At 37.3% G+C, this 27,842-nt stretch overlaps 1 protein-coding gene across 2 annotated transcripts in view; it reads left to right on the top strand.

Annotated features, from left to right (window-relative positions):
• The window catches only part of PLXDC2 (plexin domain containing 2), a 347,388-nt gene that overhangs the window by 209,393 nt on the left and 110,153 nt on the right, over positions 1 to 27,842 (top strand). For both annotated transcript variants that reach the window (XM_072955332.1, XM_072955331.1), the window contains exons 5-6: positions 19,139 to 19,261; positions 20,929 to 21,047. In XM_072955332.1, the coding sequence (XP_072811433.1) occupies positions 19,139 to 19,261; positions 20,929 to 21,047 (242 nt within the window). The remainder of the gene's footprint in view (positions 1 to 19,138; positions 19,262 to 20,928; positions 21,048 to 27,842) is intronic.

The raw sequence follows: 27,842 nt of genomic DNA, 5'->3' as shown, positions 1-27,842 counted from the left end.
AATGCAGAAGAGGTTTTATTCAGTTTAGAATATTTAGGGTATTTTGGACATTAGCGTTTATTCGGTTCACAGTGTTTTGGCTTTTGTTGTTTGGATTCATATCCTCTGAATGAAAATTATTTCAGTATGTTTACCCCTTAGAAGTAAGGTTGTATGTATTTATCTAAAAGAAAACAACTTCACAAGGGGACATGAACAAAAGAAGGAAAATTCAACACATTGATCTAGAGGATTACACCTAAGGAAGACATCTTTATTAATTCTTTTAGATTAACCTTGGTACTCGGTTCTGTAAGTGGTTCCAGATGCAAAGCTAAAACTCGGCAGTTCTCCCTATCAGACTTCCTGGAATGCTATTCTCTGCCGATCTATCTTCCTCAGAGTTTGAAATATTTGAAATAAATCTTCAATACATCTTTAGAAATTCCCTGAAGAGAAACTTCATCTTCCATTTGTTTCATCTCAAGGAATTTAATTCAGAATCTTGTATTGTAATCAAGGGGAGGGCATAAGTCAGGAAAGAGACAAATCTCTTTGGGACAAAAGCTGATTGTTAAACAAGATGCTCTGGTTGATCTTTCTCAAAATGGACAGATTATGTCTTGTTACCAGTAACCGTTGAATGGAAAATTAGTCAGGTCAGCAGGTCAGCAGGTCAGCGATGACTGTTCCTGGATCCGCCCGCCTTGCCCTTTTCACGCTACTGTGGTGTTTCTCAAGTTGTGTCCATAGGACTTAGAGATAGTCAGCAATCTAAAAAACGCCATATCCCTGCTCAAATAAGTGTAGAGATTACCACATACCACATTCCACTCTTGGAAATTTATGTTACATTGAAAACTTTAAGAAATCCTACCATTTTTAGGAAATATTGTCCTAAGCTGAATTAACATAGCATTGGGGGGAAAAAAATCAAGGCACAGAGAGCAGATATTATAGCAGTCCTAAATTTCTCCCATCTGCTCTCCAATGCCCTGTGCAGAGTAGATACTGAGTAAATATTAGGTGAGGGAGAGGACAAAGATGTTAGTGGCAATTAAGAAGAGATCTGTGCAAAGTAAGTCAGGTAAAGTAATATAAAGGCAGAAAAGGACTCAGGCCAGTTCACCAGTATTCTAAAAGGATGGAGAGAGGCTGTTACCAATATTTAAGTTGAAAGAAATCTCATCATCACCTTTTTCTAATAGAGGTTATGTCATTTGATATCTTTCCAAATTCCCATTCATCCCCAATCTTCTATATATATATTTTTTTGCCTTTAGAACCTTCTAAGTATATGAATTTTACTGTAATTTTTAAAATTTCTTATTTTATATTGCTATTTTAAAGTCACTTTATTGAGGTACTATAGACATAGAAAAAACTCTAGATATTGAATGATATCTTGAATGAAGTTGTATTGATATACAACTTGATGGGTTTGGAGATAAATATTCACCCATGAAACCATCACCCCAGTCAAATCTATAAATAAATCCATCTCCTCCCAAAGTTTCCTCCCACCCAATTGATTGACTAATTTTTATATTTATTTTACTTTTGTGGTAAGAGATCTATACTCCTAACAAAATTTGAAGTCTATAGTACAATATTTTTAACTATAAGGCCCTGTGTTGTACAGTAGATCTTCAAAACAGATTTTGTTTTTTCAGAACTCTTCAATGGATAACAAGTTTGTGATAGATGCAAAATTTAGATCACAGATTTTGTTTTTTCAGAACTCTTCAATGGATAACAAGTTTGTGATAGATGCAAAATTTAGATCACAGGTGGATTAAGAACATGAATAAAACTGGATTTTTAAAAAGATTTTGTAATGCAATCAAGATAAAGTTATATGGATTGAAGATTTCCTTTATTTACATATAAAATAAAGGATGAAAAATCAGATCAGAATTGAGATCAACAAATGTCTTGATTATTTTTCTGAAGGAAAAAAAATAAAAACTTGGACCTTTTCTGATCCTGGGACAATACATTGCCTAGTTTTGTTTTTTTTTTTTAAAGAGTGACTTTATTTAGTTTTTTTTGGGGGGGGGTGGGGCAAGTAGTTATGTTTATTTATTTATTTGTTTTTAGAGGAGGCGCCAGGGATTGAACCCAGGACCTCATGCATGCTAAGCATGTGCTCTGCCACGTGAGCTATGCCCTCCCCCCTTACATTGCCTAGTTTGAAAAAAAGAGAGAAAGAATCCTGTCCCGTAACTCAGGGAGGTTACATATTTACATTTCTTTAACTTTGTGAAATAGAATATTACATTTTCTCAAATTTCTGCTTATACGGGTTAACCTTAATAGCATGACATGCCTTCATCCCCTTGTTTCCATGACGTATTTAGCAGTGGCTGTTGAGTTTTGAGCATTGTCTCAATGCCATAACATGTCATCATTTTTTTTTACATTTTTTATTGATTCATAATCATTTTACAGTGTTGTGTCAAATTCCAGTGTTCAGCACAATTTTTCAGTCATTCATGGACATATACACACTCATTGTCACATTTTTTTCTCTGTGATTTATCATAACGTCATCATTTTTATAATACATTATTTTCTATACCATATTGCTGCCTCCAATGAGAATTACTGTCATGTAGTGTTTTTAAATGTTTCCATACAAATTGGCAACCTGAACATATTAGATATTGTTACTCCTTGAGTGGAAAAGCAGCTTCTCTTTTAGGCTGGTGCATTAAATTATATTTCCAGTGACGCACTGAAAACATTACAAACTCATTACAGGAGAGGCTTTCTTCTAGGACATTCTCCCCCAGTGTTTGTAAGCTTAGCTCTAAAGAATTTAGATCAGTTGAATTGTTTTGTCTGAGAAAAATACCTTCTTGTCTAAAAGTTTCTCTTTTTAATGATAATTGTAATCAGTAATTTTCTATTTGAAAATGGTCTTTCTGATATCTTCTTTCACATGGAAGAGAATTGTAAGATCATCTAAGTGGAGAATATTTAAATGTATCTTTAAAACACCACCATAATTAGGAAATGATCCTTAAAGTAATACATCTTTCGAATTGGAAAGATATTTAAGTAGTCAATATAAACCCACAACATGGAAAGTAAGTTCCCCAGAGAGCAAGACCCTCTCCACCTTTCAGTGCTATATCCAGCCCCCACAACAACATCTGGCCTGAGTCAACCCTCAGATGGATAAATAGAGGAATAAATGAAATATGTAAAGAATGGCTTTCTTTTCCAGACATTCATAGGGATGTACTAAATCCCGGATCTGATCTCTCTCTTCAAAGGGAAATTAATATGACTAGCAATAGAAACAAGAAACACAAACAAATATCTATAAGCACCAAAAATATTCTCCATGTCATGGGAAAGTTGAAAGATGACAGGAAAGTTCAAAGGAATGCAAGACATCTGCCTGGCAGGGATAGAAATGGCTCAAGAAAGAAGAAGATGAAGCTGGAGAAGAAGGTGTAATTTTGGCAGGGGTGGTTTGTGGGGGAGTAAAATTTCCCAGGAAAGGGAAACAGAGATGAGAGCAAGCAGAAAGGACCTGAAAAAACAGTGAAGGCTAGGAGACCCCGCCTTGCCTATCCTGGGGAGAAAACTGGGTAGATACATTTGTGGTGGGTCAAGGAGGGCATTAAGTGACAGACCATGCCATTTGGAGCTGTTTTATTATCATCTTTCACCATAAACTGGTTCTCTTTCCCGTGATCTTTATCATAAGCAATGACAAGGAATGCCCTGAGCTTCTCTCTATTCACTTATCTCAGTGGTAGCATTTATACCGTAGACATCCCGTCTTTTGAAATCACCACCTCTTTGGGTCTCTGTGATGCTCTTTCCTAGTTTGTTCCCTCTTTCTCTGACCAACTCTGGCTCCTTCCATGCTCACTCTCATCCATCAAGAAAGCTGGCTTCAGCACCCCTGTCCTCTGGCCTGCCTTTACATATGGACCGCTGTGACAGCCAGCCTCTTGTCTGTATCCCGCCTCCACATGGCTCCTCCAGGTGGCTAAGTCCTGAGAATTTCCAGTTTGGATAATCATCATCTCCACCTCCTAAACTTTGCTCCTTATTTCATCAGTCTTTCCACTTTTCTTCCAGTTTTGCAGGATCTACATTTTAAAATTAACTTTGCTTTTTCCTTTTTTGATCATGTCTGCTCCTTTTTTCCCCCATAGACTCTGTTTGACCCATCCCTTCCTTTCCGTTCTCACTACCAACAGTTAGGTCACCTCACACCTGGTTTATTCCAGTCACTCCCAGCTCCTCACTGGGCTCCTTGTCTACCATTACTCCCTCAGCAGGGAGTATAATTCTACCAAACTGAACTGGAATGTATTTTTATTACTCTCCTTCCTGCTTAGTTTCACAGTAGAAGTCAGCCAGCGTTTATAGCCAACCCATCATGTGCTACACCGAGCAGTAGGCAGAGGAGGTCACCATGACAAATGCCTTCCCTGCTCTACAGGGACGTTCAGTTTAGTGTGGGTGAAAAAACTCACAAACGTAAGTTGCTCACAATGAAATAAGTAATAAAATGCCCTAAAACTCCTTCTATCATTTTCTATTACTTTGACATAATCTTGTTTATTTTAACCTTGATAGTAAATTCTTCACATCATTTAAAAATAAATTTAGTACTCTCTTACTTAAGAGGCTGATTTTTTAAAAATTGACACCAGCAGCTAATATTACGGTGTTTTATAATTTGAAAGATAAGTGAATCTTTAACCCATAGTTAGATTTTTGAAAACAATTGTCTTGAGATTCAGAGAAAATAAATTTTACTTGGACTGTAGATGGTCTCCAAGCAAGACACACATACCTATAAACTAACATTTGGTTTTGTTTAGTTCAAAAGCGAAGCCAAAAATGGGCAAAGGTCTTTGATAGATATTTCTCCAAAGAAGACACACAAATGACCAACAAGTACATGAAAAAGTGTTCGCCACAACTAATCATCAGGAAAATGCAAATCAAAACCACAACGAGATATCGTTTCACACTTGTTAGGATGGCTGTTATGAAAAAATAAAATAAAGAAAAGATCGCAAGTGTTGGCAGGAATGTGATGGGATTAGAACACTTGCACGTAGTTCTGGAGAATGTAAAAAGGTGCGGCTGCCATGGAAAATGGTATGCAGGTTCAAAAAATTAAAAGCAGAACTATTATATAATCCAGCAGCCTCACTTGTGGATATTTATCTAAAAGAATTGAAATTAGAATCTTGAAGCGATATTTGCACTGCTATGTTTATTGCAGCATCATTCACAGAGCCAAGGCATAGAAACAACCTGAATGTCCATCAATAGATGAATGGATAAAGAAAATGTATACACATGATGGATTATTAGCCTTAAAAAAGAGGGAAATCCTGCCATACGCAACTGCATGGATGAACTTTGAACACTATGCTGGGTGTGACAGGTTAGTCACAGAAGGACAAATACTGCGTGATACTACGTGTAGGGTGTACCTAAAGTGATCAGACTCATAGAAGCAGAGCGTAGAATGATGGTTGCCAGAGGCTGTGGGAAGGAGGAAATGGGGAATTGTTCAGTGGGTTCAGTTACACAATATGGGTAAGTTCTAGAGATCTGCTGTGCAATTTGTCCTTATGCTTAACAATACTGTCTTGTGCACTTAAACATTTAAGAGGGTAGATCTCATATTAAGTGTTCTTACTACAATTTTTAAAAAATCAGGAATAAATGACCAAATATTTTTTGTAACATTTGTGTGAGATTACAAAGTGTTGATTTCATGGTTTCCCTTTATGGTAACAAAGTTAATTTTCCCAGAGGGCAAATATTTTGAGAAACATTTGATCTCCAGAAAGTTCACAGATGCTAACATACACCTTCCAATGTTTTCTAACACTCCCTGGAAACACCGTCTTTATCACTTGAATCCTATTTGACAGTCTCTTTCTGAGTCTTTCCATCCCTGAACAACAGAGATAATAAACTCAAGTTGTTCACTTGTGAAAATAAAAAAGTTCTAATTCCAGCTTAGAATTCACTCTGTCCCTCTCCTGGCTTTGGATTTTAAGTAGTTCCTTCTCCTCACTGAATAGTCTTTATTACTTTTTTTTCCTGAAAAAGAAATCCTCCGTTGCACTTCAACTCCATGTTTTTTCCTCCATTGCCCCTGGTTCAGTGGGAGAGTCTCCTGCGGGGCTCTTTAATGGCCATTTTCCTTCTTTAATCTCTCATATTTGTTCATCTGTAATAGGTTGGAAACCCTTAGAACAAGACTCCTGTTAGAAACTTATTTACAACATTTATTTGGTTCTGTTTTATAGATTTTTAAGCACACCGATTTTATTGCTTTGTATTTATTTAACATTGTGTCAATACTTTATGCTGCCTTAGTTTATTCCAAAGAGAGATCTGCATGAAAGTTGGGAAGAAAATCTTTATCATGAAACATATTTGCTTTATCTCTACGTACTTGCTTGTGGAATACTAATGTTGCAGACAGATACATTGTCAGCAGAAAAGTAAATGCATTTGTCGTACATACTAGGTGCTCCTTCCAGTTTTGTTTAGATGACAGAAGCTCACAAGTCAAAATGCAGTGTGACCCCTGAAGCGATTTTTTTCCAGCTCGCGGAAGAGTAGTTTAATCCATGCGTGTCATGCAGCCTCACCTTCTCTAGGGCAGAAATACAAATCCAGTTTCATGGTTAAATTAGCAGGTAATCCCTGCCGTTTGTCGGCCTTGAAGTGGTGCTTCTCCGCCGAAGGAATCCGATTACGCCAGATCCCCAGGGCTTCTGCCGCAGTGCGCGTGGCCTTGATTCAGAGACAGCAAACTCAACGGGGAAACCGCAGTGATGGAAAACCACCAGAGGACCCTCTGGTTGTGATACCGAAAGCTGCATACGAGTGGCGGAAATTGGATTAAATTGCTTGCACGCGTTTCATTCTGAAACTAGCCTTTAAGCCTAGAGCTGGCTTTTTCTCCACCAGTCTCCTCTTCTTACTAAACGGCACCATCAGCTTCCAGTCGACTCCTTCCTCAGCTCTTTCCGCTCACATCTAACGAACTTTCTGCTCCTTGACTCTACTTCTGAAAAACTCTCTGTTGCATCTGCCTCTCTCCACCTCCCTCCTAGTTTAAGCCCATTCCTTCTTCCCATGGATTATTGAAATAGTGAACCGTTCACCCTGTTTCAAGTATGGTTCCTCCTTACCCATTTTCTATACTCTGCCTCAATGAACTTCTAAATAATGGAAATAGTTCAGCCATCCCCCAAAATACAGATAATGCAGAAAACATGTGTGTACCCAGTACGGGTTGAAGGGGGTAAAACAGACACAATTGGACTTCGCTGTGTGGGCTTCTCCACGCATCCTCCACTCTTCCTCTGGAAATAAACACTCCCGAATGTGGGGTTTACCAGAATGCTTTCCCAGTAAAGCAGAGCTGGTTATGTCAAGTCTCTGCTTCAGCCCTTCCATGTGTTTCCATAGCCTTTGAAAAAAAAAGTCTCCAGACTGTTGGTCCAGGGCTGAGCCACACACACCATTCTCCGTGCAGTCCAGAAGTTGTCTTCTCCCGCCTCGAACCCCAGCGCCTAGTGGAATTCCTCTGATGTACCAAGCACCCAACAATTGCTTGCAGATTGGATGCGGACGTTGAAAGGACTGTCAGTCACTATGTTGAGACACAAACATGAAAAAGGTTTGGTCCCCAGCCTCTGGAGTCTGTAACAGGTGATAAGGGAGGGGAACAGGCCATGGGATGGATGTGAAAATAAACAATCATAACTCAGTGTGATAAGACCTATAATGGAAGTCTGGGTGAGCACAGGAATGGAGCACCGAAGGGTGTAATCAGATCTTCTGGGGTTGGAGAGGATAAAAGAAGGCTTCACACAAGAAGAGACGTTTAAATTGAAGCTTGAAAAATGAATGGGATTTTTCAGGGCACAGAAGGAGGAAAGTGTATTTCAGGCAGAAAAAGCAGCATGTGAAAAACGCATAAAACCCGTGGCCCCTGTGGAGAGCAAAGGAGCCGAAGCACAGGGTGCAGGTGGAGGAGAGGTGGGAGAGACAGGTGACAGTCTGGCAGGAAATGAAGCAGGGAGAGCTCTCTAGGGCAGGTTGTGACATTTGGAAATTCAACGATTCTCATTCTTGAAACCCAGTTTATTACTTCGATGCAAGAGACTCTGCCAAGCCAAGCAGCATGCATACAAAGATGAGGAATTTGACCCACCTATCCTTACAAGCTTACCTAACAAGGAGAAAAAACAAATCCACAATGCAATTTATTTTTACCACTTTCTCCTCAAATATAAGCATCTCTGGAATGGCTGTATCTAAAGAAATTAAATTTTTATACATTTTTTTGTAAAGTCGCTGGGTAGCACATAAGCAGGGGAGGCAGCATGTCACTCCAACACCTGCAGGGAGGTCAAGCTACAGAGGATGGCACGGCCATCTGAGGGGCAGTGGTGACCCATGTCCCCGAGATTTCAGCCTCCACTTCTTGCCAGATGGTATGGGTTTAGTGGAACACCTGGGCTGATCCTCTGCCCAAGGTCAGCAGTGAGTAGACACTCACTGCGGTGATTTCGGCTCCTTGTTGGTAACAGCAGAGAACCATTCTTTTTTTATTTCAGCTTAAGAGGGATCATCTCCCTCAATAACATGTAACTACTCTTAGAGGGGATATCATGATAAACACAGGGAATTATATTCAATATCTTGTAATAATATTTAATGAAAATGAACATACATATGTATATGCATGACTGGGACATTATGCTGTACACCAGAAATTGACACATTGTAACTGACTGTACTTCAATTTAAAAAAAAGATTCTATACCATTCACACAGTAGTGCATAATAAATCATCAAACTTTCCTTAGAGAAGATTTCAATAGGAAGGAGAATGCCGATGGTCATTAGGTACCTGAATAGGGTTTTTGACCATGACAATGTTGAAGCCTGAATAATGAACTCTAATAAATTTTGCCTATTTCTCCCCATGCCTCCTGTATCTCAAATTTGTAGAAAGGTTAAAAAACATCATTAACTTTAACTTTAATAGATGTAAAGGGGCATTACTTTAGCCCTGGTGTCTGATTGAACACAGCTCGCCCTGGTTTTGTTGAGCTTTGGAGACCCGTACGAGGTGCCCTGTTACGGCTGGGTTATGTCATCAAGGCCAGATTCACCTGCAGCCACCCTGACTGCTCCATTCACACACTGAACAGGTCTTGCAGATGAACGTCCAGGGAAAGGATTCTTCCCAGCATGGCGAACCTTTTCATTCTCTGCCTTAGCAGACATTAAAGGGAAATAAAAGAAAAACCATCCGTTCGGCTCTAAGCTGTCTGAATCAGTTACACAAAAGTGCATTTCGGATCTGGGCTTTTGCCTCTTTCCCACAAAAGCTACATGTTAGAGGGCCAGGTTATCAATTACAGGATAGCTCCCGTGCCTTCCCGCCGTCGCCTTTGAGAAGTGCCCCTTTTCAGCCTAAGACGAGGACACAGCTTTCCTCCCCCAGCCTTTTCAGCAGATGTAAATGTAAAGGTGTTGGAAAAAAAATCTCAGAACCTCTTTGATGTTCCCTGGGAGGCAATACATGTTGCCACTGCACATGGAAGCTCTTTCGCTACTGGTCATAGCAGTTACCCTAAGAGCAGGATAGCATTATTCTTTCTCTCTGGGTGGTCCAGAGTTGTGGTTTTATCGCCTGCCTTTTGTTTGCTACGTACCCATTTCAGCTTGTTTCCCGTTCTGGTCAAAGGCCCAGCAAAATGAAAAGTAAATGAGCCACTTTTGCGAATAACATTTCCTACTGTTTTACTTGGGTTGTATAATCAGATGTTAAGATGTAATCAAAGTAAAGATTTTGAGAAGGGAATGGAAAAATAATGTCTCTAATAAAGTAGCTAGAAAAGTGACGCATCAGGTATCTGGGGATTGATGGCTTGAGAGACATTTACCTATTTCTGTGTAAGGTGTGTATGAAGTAAGAATAAAATACATAGTCACATTTAAACAAATAGATATTGTTTGAACATAAAAAGTATCCATATTAGAATGTGTACAAATGCTTGAATATGTACTTAAGAATTTTAGAATCTACATAATCTTTGCAGTGATTCCCAAGGTTGAGAGAAAATGCTTTGCCAGTATTTTGATCAAAATAAATATATTTCAGTCAAATGTTTTCACAGTAAGATTATAGCAAGTAGAATCTCTTAACGTTTGGATTAGGATCTAACTTGTGAGATAAATGGTGATTCTAACCAAATCCTGCTCTTTTCAGCCTCAATGACCCTATCCCAAATGAATACAAGTAATTCTGTATAGTAACTCTGGTGGAAGAAAATATTTTCGAATAAATTCTCCCCTGAGTCATCAGGGACGAGATGACCCTGAATAAATGAACTTGATTTTTGGGGGGTTGTTTATCTTTTCACTCAATGTGAGGGAAAGAATTGGGAGAGAATTACTAGGCGTGGATGTGGAAAGGTCTTAGGGCTTCTTTCAGTCTCTCACTGCTCTCTGTACTTATGGTGTTTCCTAAAATAGAGTTGATACATCTTATGTAAGAATACATTATGTCTGTGGAAATAAATGCATTTTGTAAAAGCTCAATCTAGGTGGTATTAACCAAGATATTGATGGGCCTGTGCAACGGGGTCAGCAAAATGGGTAAAATCATGCTTAAAATGCTTCCAGACGAAGTAAGCAGATTGGATTTTACTGTGCTTTCTATTTTAAGATACTCTATATGTGTTTTGTATTGATTTACAAAAACTGATGTACTCTACGATGCTCCGCCTCTTGCTCTGTCTTTCTATATATGTGTATGTACATACACAGTATTTGTATATGTAATATATGTGTGTATATACATATGTGTGTATATACATATGTGTATCTATGGGTGTGCATACACACAACACACACACACACACACATACGTATGTAAAAACAAAGCCAAGTGTGATATAAATTCCATTCTTTTCTCAAATATAGTTTTTCTTTCAGCATCTACTGTTTTGAGTGTTCAAACTGTAGGGCACATTGGAAGTGCAAAGTGCAAACTGTAAAGTGACTATACAATTGGGTTAGTGCTCTTTTATTATGGTTATTTTGTCCCTCTCACTGAGCGCTCATCGGCCAACTCCTAAAACATCTGAGAAAATTAAGATCACACCTCTGAGATTATAAAAAGGGCCCATGGCTCAAGAAGGTTGGAAATATCACAGAAGTACGAGCCTGACCACAGGACCGCGAAGATCAAGAGCAGAAGAGAGGAGTCAGTGCTGCAGAGCGAGCCTCCACGGACCTTTGATTTCAGAAGGATGTCAGAGCAATGCAGATGCTCAATGTGTGTGTGCTGCGTGGTGGAACTGCAGTCCCTTCTCACCAATCAGCGCACACAGCAATGTTGTTTAAAGGCAGTTAATTGTAGCCTAATTTTGCAGCTCAATGCGAGGAAGTGATGACATGAGATTGGATCTTACAGCTTGTAAAAGATGAAGAACTCAGATCTGAGCCTTTCCATTACACTTTGCCTTTTCATGGAGAGAAATGCATGTGTATATAACAGGTGTATTCATATATGTAACATATGTACACATACTATACTTGCACCACACTGTTTACCTAGGATCTATCTATCCATCTGAAACAGTATATATAACACTAGATTGGATGTGTAAGTTAAACGTTAAGGCATTAAAATTCAAACCATCTGAGGCAACAATTGGGATATTTTGGTTAAGCTGGAGAGAAAAGGGAGGGCCAGGCCTCTGGTTCGGGGCAGGTGGGGCAGTGCAGGTGGCTGTCTTCGGGAAGCAGAGCTCTCCGGCCCCTGCACAGCTTCTTCCCCATCTAGATGAATGCTGTTTCTCTGGCACTGGACAGGGGAGGACAATGAAGAGATTGTCTGTACATCCGAGGCATCTTGTGACTCGACTTGGATGGATTCTGGTAACACTTGGGGCTGGGATTTCTCTCTTTCCTAGGAATGTGTAAACAGCGGTGGAGAACAAAAATGTTTCTTGGAGGAATGGTGGTGGGAAAGTGTAGTTATCCTTTCAGAAGTATGGAATAAAATTTGTTTTGGAAACTGGAGGCCAGATAGACTGCGAGTCTCGGCAAGAATCTAAATGAGGGTTTCTCTTGCTACATTTTTACTTTAAATTTGCCTGATTTTTAAGGTAAGACATGCGGTGCTACAGCCTGTTCATAAGTACAGTCAGGTCTGATGGTGCAGAGGCTGCCTGATGTGGCCTCTCTTTACATTTGGAACTCTTCCTTCCAGGGCCATTTCTAGACATTTAAAAAAAATGGGTTTCAGTGATAGCTTTTAAATCCTTAGAAAAGGAAGGGACAATTTTCATTGTTTCTCACAGTAGATAGGGGCCCTGGAGGTGGAATGAAAGCCAGAGCAAGACACGAGCCCCACTCCGGTGCTTGGCAGTTTATAGGTCAGTAAATCAAGTATTTGTCTTCTAGAAAGACTGCCCACAAGGAGCAGGGTCCAAGGTACTGGGTGGGATTCGAGATAAAGGCTTTGCAAACAGGACAGCATCCCCCCAAACCAAGCAGACCTCAGATGCTGGGGACTGACTCCCAGCTGTAATTTGGCTGCTGCACGTGAGTCCAGCATTTGGCAACAGGATCCCTGAATCCTCACACTAGGGCCAGAAGTAATTCAAAGCAACTGTCTCCTTTTTCACCTTGTAGGAGAAAGCTTTTTAAAATGTTCCCTGGATCCATCTGAATAGAGGGGACGAACTTGATTTTCAAGTAAAAAGGAACAGTCCGGCCTCGTGGAAAGCATGTAGCTCATGCATTACCCAAAACCTGGGGGTGCCAGTCACTGCCTGCACCGTGAAAGGACCTGTCTCTGGAAATCCCAGATGATCAGAAGCCTTGAGAAGGGAGGGAAGAGGGGAGCTGTTGACAGTGACAACTAAGAATTAACATGAGTCAAGAATGAGTGACATTGATTTATACAAGAAACAAGATGAAGAAGGCAAGAACTATTAACTTTGTTGATAGTTCACAGTGAAAATGAAAGGAGATTTTTGTCTCTTCCTTTCCTCACCTACACAATTCTGGCTCCTGTTCTTTCCTTCTGGAGTTGGAGAGAGGTACTTTATATCAACATGAATTTTATATTGGTACTTTCATGAACATAATTTGTAGCCGATAACCAAGTTGTAACTGGTTGCTTTCTTCCCCAGAGGATGACTTTGTTGTAATTTGTAGTCCCCGTTGGTGCCTTAAGCCAATAAAATAAAGGAGTCTATGAGATGAGATCTATGTTGACATATATATTTCCGTATATAAAATATGATTGATATATTTCACCCTGACAGCTGGTTGGTATTGTAAAGGGAAGATATTTGATGATCGACAGTAGGATGGTTGCTTCCCAGGAGCCCATGGTCAGTAGGCTCTCGTGAACTTCAGAAATGCTTCTGCTTTTTTTTCTTTTTTCTTTAACCATCTAGGCTGCATGTACAAACCAATATCCTCCCAGTGAACCGTGTGGTCTACTAGCAACAATTTTGCCCAGAGGAAGCCTGTTACACAAAACCTATCATTGTACGGTTGCAGCTGGCAGACAGTTAGTTACCAGATAACTTACCACAACTTTAAATTTGCAGATTAGCAGTTGCTGCTACATGTGGTTTTACTTTAAAGGCTGACTGAACTACAAACAAGTATTTGTCTGCAAGGGGATAGTTTATAGCATGTGAGAAGGTATTATGATCAAATGGCATTTGTGCAGAATGTGAAGTTGAATTATGCTCAGATTTCATTTGTTTGCCTCCAGCCGGTTGTCCACCACTAACACAGAACAACTGATAAAACAGTAACTGCAAACGACACCCAGTTAAACAACTCAGTTCTTCATGAATAGATGGAACAGGTCATATATAAGGTTGATCAGGATGAGGAATCTGTTCTCTAAATCTTCATGGATGAAAGACCAGAAATTTCAGGTCTACCTGAGTAATGTGTAGGGGTCATAGTATACATGTCACAAGGATGACAACAGTGGCGTGCACTGTTGTCACTTGTCTCCTAAAGGCAGCATTTTCCTATGAATGTTCAGTGCCCTACAGGCGTAGCCATGAGCTCCAACCTTTCCTCTGGGGTCAAAAATAACAACGGAAAGATGATGAAGGAGGACATTGTATGTAGTCCTTTACACATTAAAGTTTCACAGAATGTTTCACAGGCAGCTACAGCCTCTTCATGCTTCCTTCATTTCCATGACTCTTGTAATGAAATCAAACAACCGTTTGCAACCAATAGGAGGCTGTTTATTTTTACAGGCTGTTTATTCCATCAGAATGTAAGGAAACATATATCAAATGTAGAACCTTGGACATGAAGGCTTTTTTTTAATTCCCTGTTGTCTTGTAGTAAGGCTCAGTGGTGCAACTTAACCCGAAGTGAAATAATGCACAGAAACACAGATCATACCATTTGAGTCGGAAGCACAATTTTGAAGTTATATAAGCATCCCAGTGCAGGTGTCATCAACTATTGGGCAGAAAAGGCTTCAAGGGGTGAAAATTAGAGGGAATTTAACTGATTGGTTGTTTTATGCAATGTTTTTGTTTGTTTGTTTTAAGCGCCGTCTTTGAGTGCTTTTTATGTATCAAATCATTCAACCAGCATGACAATCCAATGATATTGGTGTGATTACTCCTCCATTTAGCAGACTGGGGAAGGAGGCACAGAGAGGTCAAGGGACTTACGTCACACGGCTAGGAAATAATTTGATTCCACTATTAAATAAATTCCCTAGTCATAAGTCACTCACTTACCAATTTGAGAGTCATTTGGTGGATTGCAATAGAGGAGCCTAATTTAAATCTATGTATGCAATTTGCAATTATAAGAACAGAGGCTGAAGCAGTGCAATAGAAGTAGTAGGACTGGAGGTGACTGCTGCTCTGCTCTAAGGTAGAGGTGTGGGAACTTTCACAGGGACAACAGGTCTTTTCTTCCTTAAACTCCTTGCTTAAGTATGAAATCCGATGAGGGAGGGCATATAGTTCTGGATACATAACGAATTCTAAAGTATCTTGTGAAGAGTTCATAAAATTTGGAATCAGAAGACTAATTCTAGCCATGTGGCTTTAAGCCAATTACCCAGCCTGATCACATATTTCATTTAATAAATGGAAATAATAATAATAATAAAATTCCTTTCAAAGCTATTATAAGGATATGGTGAAAAGAATACATGAAATAATGTAATTGGTAAAGGTTATTTAGATATTGGTTAATTTCACAGTCACGGTAGTTTATAGTCAGTAAATATGTAATTGTGGGTAATAAATATACAATGGTTGGGTAAAGGTTATTCATGTGAGGGCTTACGATGATAAAATCCTCAAATGACTTGATGAGGTTTACAGATTTAAAACTAGACTATTCGAGTGACTAGAGACCATCCACAGAATTAGCCCAAGGAGATCCTTCAGGTGCAAGGACAAAGCTCTGAACTTGACTTTAGGTTTACTGGTGAAGGCAAGAGAAATGCAGTGGGTAGCTATGATTTGAAATTCAAAAAGCAAAATGCATTTGCTTCTCTTATTTGGATCTTTTAAATGGAGGTATCTTTCTGGGTTCCAAACTACCCGGATAAGAACCACTTTTCTACAAATCTTATGACTAGGTAGACGAATGCTATTTAAACTAGAAGCATATAATGAGTAAAAGAGACATTTTGTGATTAGCTTCCGATGGCGATAACCAAATTTGAAAGAAAAAACAGTAAAAATATGTTGCCTAAAGTACCTGAAAAGGTGAAAGGCCAGAAAAATGAAATATTTTTTTCCTGTACAACTGGATATGCTCAAGACAACTAAAGAAAAGAGACAAGTATCTAAATGGGATACTGGTAGCTATGAGTGCCTTTGAAGATTTGGAAGTTTTATTCTATTAGAGGACTGTACTTTGCATAGTTGGCTCCTTTTTTGTGTATATATATATATACTTCAATAAATACATATATAGCCAGTTTACAATGTTGTGTCAATTTCTGATATATAGCATAATGCTTCAGTCATACATGAACATACATATATTCATTTTCATATACTTTTTACCATAAGTTACTACAAGATACTGAATATAGTTCCCTGTGCTATACAGTATGAATTTGTTGTTTATCTATTTTATATATAAAGCACAAATGAACTTATTTACAAAACAGAAATAGACTCACAGACATAGAAAACACACTTATGGTTACCGGAGGGAAGGGGATGGGAAGGGATACATTGGGAGTTCGAGATTTGTGTAGCTGGTTCTTACTCAACACCTGATCACACTTCTCTTCTTGCTCTCAGCAGGCCTGTAAGGTTGCTCTGCACTCAGTTAGTAATCACTGCTGAAAAAGATGTTTTTAAAGTCTAGGAATGTAAGAACACGGTAGAGTCCATCACTACAGTCAAGCATTTTACTTCATGGTCACTGAGAACTAAACTAAGACAATGAAGGAATTGGCTTTCATATGGCTAAGGAAATAGGCAAGTATTCGCTGAATTAGCAAAATTAAGCCGACTCTGTGGAGTAGTGAGATTTTTGCATCCTTGCATTGGTTTTCACATTATCCTCGGTGGTGGTGGTAGATGAATAGCAGCGGCAGACATGTTAGTCATTATAGTAACTGTTTCTTGTTCATACTGGTTGTAGCAACTGGAATAATACTCATAAGAACAGGACTTATAATTTATTTTAATGTTACAATACCAGAAGAGTCAAGAATTGTAATTATAGCTTTTACACATTAACAAAGTCTTCCATCATTTTACTGAGGTCTTTGGGAAAAATTTGAGACTTTACCTTTGAAATTTGGGAAATTGTAGTTCTGGAAAACTTTTTCCTAATGAGAGGAAGCAGCAGATAATGATTCTGATGATATGAAAACTAGGTTATAGATAATGGACAGTAACGTTTTGCCCAATATAGGAACATTCAGGGACAAATATATATAAAAATATATATATATTGATGTATGTTTATAAATATATATTTTACATATATTTATAAATATGTATTTATATGTACTTATTTAAAATAAGTAAGATGTATGTATGTCTTCTTTATTTTAAAAACTAACAGTAGGAATTAAATATCTGAAATCATTGATGGCTCTGCGTTTTCAAGTCTGTTTTTCTAGGAAGTGCTGTTGCATTTTCTTAGAGTTGTTTTGATGAATGAATTTTGTATTGATTTAAAATTTTCTTACTGCCCTCTTTATTCTTTAAATCAATCAAGTTCTCTTATTAGTCCATGGAGAACTTAAAGCAGGGGAATAACTACCCAGAGCTATGGTCCCTAAAAGAACACTTTCAGAGTATAATTCAATCTTTTCCTTAAAAAAATCATATTTATAGGATCTTTGTATCCATTTTAAAATTATAATTATAAAATTATAAAGGCATGCTGGTGAGGATAAAAGAAAAAAAAATAAATCACAGACCTTGAAAAGTGGTCACTCTTCATCTTTATAATTTAAGGATGTGATGTTGGACTTTGAACAGTAAGAGCTTGATTCTGAAAATCTACAGGGAAATCAAATAAAAGCAATGACTGTTTCACCTTTTCATAATATCTTTTAGTATACTTGAGCTATATGAAATTGCAAACGGACAAAGTTCTGCTCAAGACATAGGGAATTTATTTTGAAAGGTATTTTTTGGCAAATGAAAAACAAAGAGTAACTGATGATTTAAACACATGCTAAAGATTTTACTTGTTTAAATGCCTTTTTTAAAGGTGAATAGTTACAATTCAGTTATGCCTTTGATAAAAATATAAAGGAAGTCAGAGGAAAGAAGACATTGCTGGAAAGACGGAAATTAATATCAAAGTAAATAACTACAGATTTAATTCTCCAATAGCTTACCTAGAAATTACAATTGAGAATTTGAAACAATAAAGGGCATGATGCACCAGTGAAACTTTTATTCAGACCACAAAGTGAAACAACAAAAGTTTTAACACTTTTAGAGGTTTAAATTCCACAAAATTCTGTGTTTAAGAAAAAAAAAATCCTGCTTGTTTTATTTTATTCGTCCTTGTGAAAATGGAAAAATGATCTGTAGTAACCCCAGATATGTAGTTAATTCATGATTGCCTAAACATCACAATTGCATCATCACAAATAACTTGCTTTGAATTTTACTTTGTAATAATGCATGTGTGCTTGTGCATTTTTATAGATGCTTTTTCATTGTGGACTTCTTAGGTTAATATTAAAAATCAGTATTCCCTGAGCTGAGTCTCTTTTCAGGCAGCTGAAGTCCTTGGAGGCAAGAAGCCAGTGTAGGATTAACAATTTGTCATGGATAATCCACAAAGTAAATAAACCCAGTGTGAATAATTGAAAGTGGGTAACACAGGAGCTATTGAAAGTTAATTCAAGACGAAGTTCTCCGTAGTAAATTCTCTTTCGTTATCCAACAGCTGGAATAGGCTGGCATCGATAACCCTCTAAATAGCGAGGTATCTGTTGTACATTATCAATGTTTTACCATCGTATCTGCAGACAGATAGACTTTACCTCCTTGATACGGTTCTACTTAAACAATCTGACAAATGTGCCATGGGTGTTAAGCCTCCTTTCAACTTTGACAAAAGTGGTTCAAAACGTTTTCTGCATTTTAATATTCAAGATATGTATGTGTGATTTCTAACATGTCCTAAACTGAGATTAAGAAACTGCATTGAACATCGTGAAAATGCATTTTATTTGCAAACTGGACTTGCCTGTTTGGCTAGTGTTAAAATAACAAGGGATTACTAAAGGCATGTTTAATGTTTGAACTGCTTAAGAGAACTATATTAGGCTTTTCAGCCTAACAATTTGTTCCAGATAATAGTCACTTTCCCACAATTAAAATTGTACATATTATAGATTTCTGATTTACCAGTCTGCATGGTGCTACCTACATCACACAAGAATTTGTCAGTTAATTCAGACCCAATTATTGCTGATCAGACATTGACATTGTTTCTTTTTGTTAGCTACTGTGATATTTTATTTTTGAAATGTGACTGAAGTTGCGTTGAGATATTTTAATTAAAATTTTGTCTGGGCTTTTTCTTACTATATTTCTCATTTTTCTAACTGTAGGTTTTATATACACTGGAGAAGTTGTACATCGCATGCTAACAGCCACACAGTACATAGCACCTTTAATGGCAAATTTTGATCCCAGTGTATCCAGAAATTCAACCGTCAGATATTTTGATAATGGTATGTATTGGTTAGCCTATTTTTTTTCCCACTGGATGTATACTTATAAACAATGCAAGTGCTCCCGGGCATGCCTAGTAACAATTGCTTCTTTGTGTGCTACAGTCCTGGGGACTCATGAATGCAAACCCCATTGTCTCTCAGATCTAGGTGACCTGGGGTGGCATAAAAGCTGGGTGCCAGACATATGTGCAAGCTCCTTCCAGAAAGATGCTGATGATTTTGTTTTATCATTGGACTAAGTCAAAGGGAGGAAGCACGGGAAGTACCCACTGGCTCTTTTGGGCTCCAGGGAGGATGACAGTAAGCACCTAGATGTGTGCAGCTTCAGTGTGGGTATTTTCCCAGTTCGCCTGATATGTAACAGTCACTCAGCTGATTCTGAATTTCTCTTGAAAGAAATTGCTCCATGTGTAGCTGTACATTCAGCGTATCCATGGGAGGAGGGAAAGTCAAGAGCCTCCTGTATCACCATCTTGGTCAAAAGATCTCATCAAGTTATACTCAGCAGCACAGTAATGACAGTATTCTGTTCTCCTTCAATCACCTGGTTCAGGGATTAACTCAGGAAGAGTCTGATGAAAGAAATGCATGGGGCAGGAGTGTGGGAAGGGGTGTGGAGTTTCCATGCCCTCTCTGCGCACTCTACTCTCCCAGCATCTCCACATCTCCACTAACCCGAAAGCTCCCTGTCATACAATATTGATTTTTTTTTTATCTTTTTAATCAAATACTTACTGACCTGGGAGATAACATTTTGCTGTTCCAGTTCTGTGAGTTTCATTTCTATACGTCATTGTTTGGCATCATTTCTGTACATCATTCTTTGGCAACATGACTTTGTAAGAGATCAGAAAATTCAATACTTAGAGCTAAGCAAAAGTCTTAGCTGCTTATTTGTTTTCTAAAAAAGAAAAAAGATGTCAATTAAAATAAAATATGAATTCTCTTTGGTGGCTATTAAACTGTGTTTCAATTTATATTTCATGGTAATAGTTTTATAGCAAACACTGGCAGATTGACTCATCAGAATATGATACACAGCACTGAAGATTCATCTCAGTGTACTTCAAGCGGGCTTCAGAAATCCTAGCCTGGGGCCTTTAAGCTACCTGGCAACCTTCTAGAAGCACTACAAGAAAGACAGAAATGCAGGCATTGTGAATCAAAGAAGGAATTCCCATTAGTGTTAAAGGAATTTCTTCAGCATGGAAGAGTGTAATTCTAAGTATGGAAGAGACATTTTCAAGTCTTTTATGGGTGATTCTAACTTTTCTGAATGTGGTCCTTTCTCTGTCAGCATTTGTCAAACGTATTTGAAGTTCATTCAATCCACTTGGGTTGTGTTTTGAAAGTGCCTCATGGAAATTTAAGCAGACAGTTCCCATTAACATTAACGGACTTCCTAAGGCAAAATTCCCCCATACTGGGCTCAATATTAACCTCGGTATGAGGTTAGATTTTACCAAATATTTAGAGAATACTCAGTTCTTTAAAAATATCCCAAGTGCTAGTTCAGTAACAGAATTCCAATTAACTGAATCGAAAATTCAAGTGACTCAGCTACTAGGTTTGAAGGTTAGATCCCTGCGTCTGTGAAGATTCCCATCAGGATTGCTTGCTGTGTTTTTCTCATTGCATTTCTTCTGTTCCCTTGGGGCTCACAGGCACAGCGCTTGTTGTCCAGTGGGACCATGTACATCTCCAGGATAATTACAACCTGGGAAGCTTCACATTCCAAGCAACCCTCCTCATGGATGGACGCATCATCTTCGGATATAAAGAAGTAAGCGATGTATTGATGGCTTCCTTTCCTCTTGACCTTGACCTCTCCATCTTTTCCTCCAAGTGTCCAGAAAAGGTCATTTTACAGTCATGAACCTCCAATCATTTTCTCACCTCCTGGTTTCTTTTGCTTTATAAAAATAAAAATACAATTTTAAATATCTAGTGGGTAGCACTGACTGTTAATTGTTTGGGTTTTGTTCTGTTTTGTATTCTGATATCTTTGGCATCATGACCCATGAGTTTCATAAAATTATTAAATAATTATATCCTAGCAGTGGTACAAAGAAATCTCTCCAAAAAGTATGCCCAGTTTGGAAGGCTTTTTCATCTGAATCTGATGATTTATATTTATACTTTTTATTTGTAACTTCTGTGACATTTTTTGGTTCTGATTCCAAAAGTATTAGTAGACATGAAAACTTATGTGGCTCAAGGACCCAGTAATGAAAGTGCTCCAGGACAGCCAAGTCCACAAGCCCCTTGGCCATTGTTTATTGCCACTTGATAGGAAAGGTTAATTAGAAATTTAAATGACAGAAAGAATAAGGAAATTTAAACTTAATGGTTTATTTCATTTTACCAAATTGACAAAGAATGGAAATTTACTAAATTGTAGCCTTAAATTTACAGAATGTCTAAATTAGAATAAAAGCATGTTTGGCGTAAAGCTTTATTGACATTGTAATTAAGTTCTATTAGACAGCCTGAAGTTTTGGATAAGAGAATAAAGAATCTAGGAATAAAGTTACAGGAACATCAAAGGTGATGCTTTAGGCAGTCACTAGGCATGGGAGAAACTCTGACAATGTGAATTGATAGTGAGCATTATTAACCATGAATTCGTGGGTATTTAAAGTAACACAGACTCAATATCTTATTTTCAGCTGAAGGGTTATTTTTCTCTTGGGAAATCAATCTCTGGCTACTACAAGGATGCTGACAATTTAAAAAAGGATTCACTTTGGTCAAGTCTTCTGAAATCTGTATTTTTTTATAAAGTGAGCGATGGTTACTATTTCAATTAAATAGACTAACTTTTGGAAATCTCATAACCACATTAGATGTTTCCACTCCTTTGAAGAATTGTTCTGTGTGGGATTAATCATTTACTTGGGGCGTTAATACACACAGACTATAAGGTAAGATCAGTTCTACTCAGCCCACCATATCGTTCTCTCACACTCCCTGGAAGCTGAGAGAATATTGCTCAAAAGGACTCTTTTATTTCTAGTTGTCATTGTAATCTGATGTTTTGGTCGGACTGCGGAGTGACATTATGGAATGTTGTGTTCAACATTTTAACCAACAGTGGGAAAATTTCTGGAAAGATGCAGAGTCAGTGAGTCTAGAGGCTGAAATCTCACTGACTGTAGGCTTTATCAAAACAGAGGCTGTGTTCTTACTGTGGCCTTTTTCTCTAGTCTTTGTTATCACAATTGTCATCTTCATTTATACAGTTCTCAGTGGGTATCTCACATTGCAGGGTAACAGTTTATTTTTTCTTATTCACTCTTTGTAGTGAGGTTGGTATTTTTAAAATGTCCTTTTCTTTTCTTTAATCAAAGAAAAAATTTTCCATTGTGGTTTTCCTGTTTTGTCATGGAAACACTAAGCTGATAGGTAATTTTAACTCTTGCTATTCCCAGATCACCAGTCCTTCTGAACTCAGGGTTCTAAAGAAGTCATGACTTTATTATTTGCCTCACTGTCCTTTCTCTATCTTGGTTAAAAAACAGTTATTTCCTATTCTACCTGTTTTCCCTGATAACTGTCATGTAGTTTATTTTGCTGAGGCAAGTTTCTATTTGTAAAATTTGCCACCATAAGGATCCCCTTGCATTTGAGGTAAGAACTAAATGCTCCTGGCCTCACTAGAAAAATATTTATAATCTCAATAGCATAAAATAATTGCCTGCATAATGTGTGACTTAAACATACATTGTAGTTTTCAATTCTTCAACAATATTCTATATTCGTAATATTCTTAGCCTTTCACAAAGGCACTGGCACATTGAAGGTGTTTACTAAAGTACCGTGGATTAATTATGGAGTTACATCATACACAATTATCTTTATTTTATAGCTAAGCAGATTGAGTCAGAATGGTTAAATGACATGCTTGAGTTTACAGAGCTAGTCAAGGACAAATCCAGGACTAAAAACTTAATTTGTTAATCCCAGGATACCTCAACATTTTGTCTTTCTCAAGGAGATTATGTAAACAAATCACAAATCTATTTCTCATTTTTTTCAATAAGTATTTGTTAATGTTTGGTGTTTAAGAATCTTTTTATCTTGCTCCAATATATTATCACACAATTACAATCCCATGAAGTCAGAAGAAGTATTCTAGTTAAGCTATACTAGAGAGCTAATGAAATTGTAAGAACATAAGAACATAGAGGGTGTAAGTTCGTGTTCCCATTCAACTTAAATACGCAGAGCCAAAATTATAGATTGGGAAGTAAGTACAATTCTCACTGTAATGAGTTGCTTCTAACTGGCTAATGCCAGCTTTGTTTTATTTTATTATATTTTATGTTAGTGAGAAGAAAAATTCTGATTTATTCAGAAACTACCCATAAAGGACTTAGTTAAATTGTGGAGTAAAATTAGTATTGCATTGAATAAATTTATTGACACAAATTTCATCTTTATTACCCTCAAATGATTTATTCCAGTAGCTAATTATGTTTCTCTTTGTAACTCAATGTACCAACAGCCCACAGTAACCACTCAAATGACCTACAGTTCTTTTGTGTTCCATATGTAGTCATATCCCCAATAGCATAATTTTTTTACAGTTCAGATTAGGTAAATAATGACCAATAAATTAGAAAATACATTTGCATTTCTCGTAGCAATCTTTCTTGTAATGAAATTGAGATAGGGAAGTACTGTTGCTATTTAAAGTAAGAGTAAATAGTGATTTGCTCAAAGCATTTAATGACCCTTCACTAGAGTCCCAATGTTCCCTTAACCATACTGGCGAGAGAAATAGTGGGGGCATAGGTTTCTTTAAATAATTAAGTTGTAATTATTTCTCTCCCAAGGTTGTAGCTCTGTATTAGTCAATCAAAGCTTTGAAATTCTGTTCTAAGTATGGGCCCTTACTGGTACACAGTTGTTTAGTTAACTTCAAAGATACAGTTTACTTAGGATGAAGCCAAAGCACAAAGAACATACTGTCTTTTAAAAAATTTCCTCTCAAATTATCAACCATTCATTTTCCAGTTTCAGGGCATCGTTAGTTTCTTTTGCACAGATTAAACTACCTGATGAAATTGATCGTCTTGTCATCATTTTCTTAAAGATATTAGTAACGTAATAAGTGAAGTAAGTCAGACAAAGACAAATAAATATATGATGTCACTTATATATAGAATCTGACCAAAAGATACAAATCTTATTTACAAATCAAAAATAGACTCACAGACATTGAAAACAAACTATGGTTACCAAAGGGGAAAAGGTGAGGGGGGGATAATTAAGGAGTTTGGGATTTGTAGATCCAAACTGCTGTTTATAAAATAGATAAACAGGGACCTACTGTATAGCACAGGAAGCTATATTAACTATATTCAGTTTCTTGCAATAAAAAATAGAATCTGAAAAAAAAAGTATGTATATGTAAAACTGAGTCACTTTGCTGAACACCTGAAACTAACATTTTAAATCAACTACACTTCAATACAAAACAAAATTTTAAAAAAAAGATAGTAATAGCAGTTCTTTTAAAGTTTGTGGCTATAACTCTAACATCTAGATTTTCTGTGGGTCTGTTTCTACCATCTGCTTTTCTGTTTGTTTCTTCTTCTCTAGATTTTCGTTCATTGGTCATGTCTCCTGGCCTGCCTGGTGATTTTTGATCAGATGCTGGGCATTGTTTACAAACTAGTAAAGAGATGCTTTGAGGTTGTGGATGTTATTTTCTTCTTCCAGAAAGGGCTTACCTTTTTGTTGTTGTTGTTGTTAGGCAGTTAGGATGGAACAGATTACTGTAATACTGGGAAGGGCTAAGCTCATTCAAAGTTGAGCACTATCCCTTATAAAGACTGCTATATTTCTGGTTAGCCCTAACTCTTAGAGTATCCTTCAGGAATCTCCACTATGGTCTGGGTATTTACTATGGACCTTTTGCCTTAGGGGCCCTGAACTTCTGTGTTTTCCTCAGCTCCATGAGACTGCTTGAAGTTCTGTTCAGCTATTTGGTCTCTAAAGCTTGCTCATGAATGGTCAAATGCCTTGAAGGGAAAGTGGTGTTGGGTTCACCTCTGTAATTTCCTTTCTTTGGAATCTTGGCTTTTCAGGTTCTTGCTTTTTGGTAGTCACCTGGTGCTTCAGTGGATGCTTTGCATGTATAATTTATCTTTCCTGCTTGGTCTTAGTAGTAGAAATGGTCTTATACAAGTCTGTCTGCTGTAACCCAAAGTCCCAATCACTTTTAATTACCAAATTCATAAAATCTAACATTTACTGAGCTCTTCATATATGCTAGGCAGTGACCTAAGTGCTTAAAATGTATCTCATATAACTCTCACAAAAACCAAGAGGTAGTCGCTTTTATCATTTACAGAGAAGGAGCTCAAAATACCCAGAGGGGTCAAGTAACTGTCCCAGAATGATGAAACAAAGATTCATCCAAGGAAATAGGACTTCAGAGCCTGTAGGCCCAACTACTGTGCCACACTGCCTCCCTACAAACTTCCTTTTCAAGAAATGACTATACCACTTTGTTCACCTTGACATCCTTGACAGTCTCTCCTGCTTAGTCATTATTGTAATGTAACTCAGCCTCTTGAGAGCACAAGTAAGAATGGTTTGCCTTTGCACAGCATTTATCTTATTTTATTATTTAAAAAAAAAAGAACTTGTACCTAAGTAAAAATAATAATAAAAACATGCTTCTTTCTTAGATAAATTGAAATTAGAAAAATCAAATCCCCATTTCCTATTCTGTTAATAGGAGTAACTAGCTAGTCACCCAGACTCTTTATATTATTTTAAGTTACCACTGAATAGTGATGATTGTTTGCTTGATTACAGTGGACATAGGCCTGAAAGTTTTGATCTGTTGATAATGTAACAAGGAAACTACCTGTTCCTCAAAAAGATTTCATTCCAAAAACATTAGAGGTTTGGCATCAGATTTCTTGCCGCCCTTGATGCTGCCTGCCCTAGTATACCATCATATTTCAGCAGGCACATTTCCTCTGACTGTTTCATCTCTCTTCTCCTATATATTTTGAATTTATTGTTATTTTAGATACAAACTTGGGAAGGATGTGATTCATTTTGTGTCTATTGTAAATTTGATTATTTTTTTCACCTATTCATGGGAAATACAGAGTAGTCATCAGTTTCAGATGATACAATTTATTTATTTTTTAAATTTTTGTTTATTTATCTTTTTGGTGGGAGGTAATTAGTTTTATTTATTATTTTTAGTCGAGGTACCAGGGATTGAACCCAGGACCTTGTGCATGCTAAGCATGTACTCTACCACTGTTATACCCTCCTCTCAGATAATACAATAAAAAAAAAAAAAAGAAAAGTCACGTAATCCTTCTACATGGTCACGGGGGAAAATCACAGAGAATTTGCACCCGCCTGAGAGTCAGCCTGTATTATCCATCTTTTTTTGGGTGAATAACTTACTGTCTCCTTCAGCAGCAAATATTAGAGGAGGTTCATATAGAGGAACTATATTGTTTATTAAGTAAAATCACTTTTTATAATCTATTCTACCATTTAAGTATTTAAACCTAATGTTCCTTAGTGTAACACTGACTATTTCTGTGGAAGAATGCATAGTTAATAAATCACCATTGCCAATTGGTTATAGGTTTAACTCACGCCCTGAATGCATTTTTAAAAATTTCTTTGAAGACCATTTCTCTTATTTAAACTGTAATGACCCTTCATTCATGGTAATCATCCTGAAAATATTAAAAGATGAACACTTGCTGAGCTTGTAAAATTTATTTAAAAAAATAACTCAAAGAAGTCAGAGAAAGCCAGAAAGAACTGAACAGTAAAACAATTACCATTTAGATGGGAAGTCATTTGTCTTTATGGCTATTTCTGTGTATGTAAAAATGTTTAACATGTGTTAATATAGTATTTATGCAGCCAAGAAACTATGTGTATAATTTAAATATAATTCATTTAATAGATTTATAATATGAGATTAAGAAAACCCAGACGACATAAAGTGCTGATTATAAACTCTCAAGAAATAATTCCAAGAAAAATGTAAACACAGATGATTTTATATCATAGCACTTCCCTGTATTTTAAATACATAAAGTATAAAATTGTATCCACATGACTTTATTTAGGATCTAATCCATTTGCATGTGCAGTTTTTAAAAGTTACCTCTCATAGTAAAGCTCTCAAATGCCTTAATTTCCTTTTACTTCCCATAGTGTAAGCAAATGACAAACTGAACCATTCTCCCTTTGTGATGTTGTGAGTGAAAGTAAATAAATAAATAACCTAACAAAATAACCCGGAAGAAATAATTGTAGAAACAGAAAGCTTGTTCTAATGCTGGCCTTGCCCCTAGGGGGTTCTGTTGTCCTTGGACAATGTATTTGATCTTCCTGGGTGCCTTTTCTGCTTCCACGTCCCACTTCACTTTAATCTCTGGGGTGACATAGAGAGCTTAGCTTTACACGGTGCTCTTGCCCGTATCAGGCCATATCCAGTTTCCCTGCTCTGAGGATTCCAGGACCAAAGGGCTAATTTGTCCCTGAGGTAAAAGGCCTCGTACATTCCACGTGTCTCCCC

The sequence above is a fragment of the Vicugna pacos genome, chromosome 35 (genome assembly GCF_048564905.1).
Source record: "Vicugna pacos chromosome 35, VicPac4, whole genome shotgun sequence".
In the NCBI taxonomy this organism is placed as follows: domain Eukaryota; kingdom Metazoa; phylum Chordata; class Mammalia; order Artiodactyla; family Camelidae; genus Vicugna; species Vicugna pacos.
Note: the sequence above shows the minus strand (reverse complement) of the source record. Positions and strands in the feature narration are given on the sequence as shown.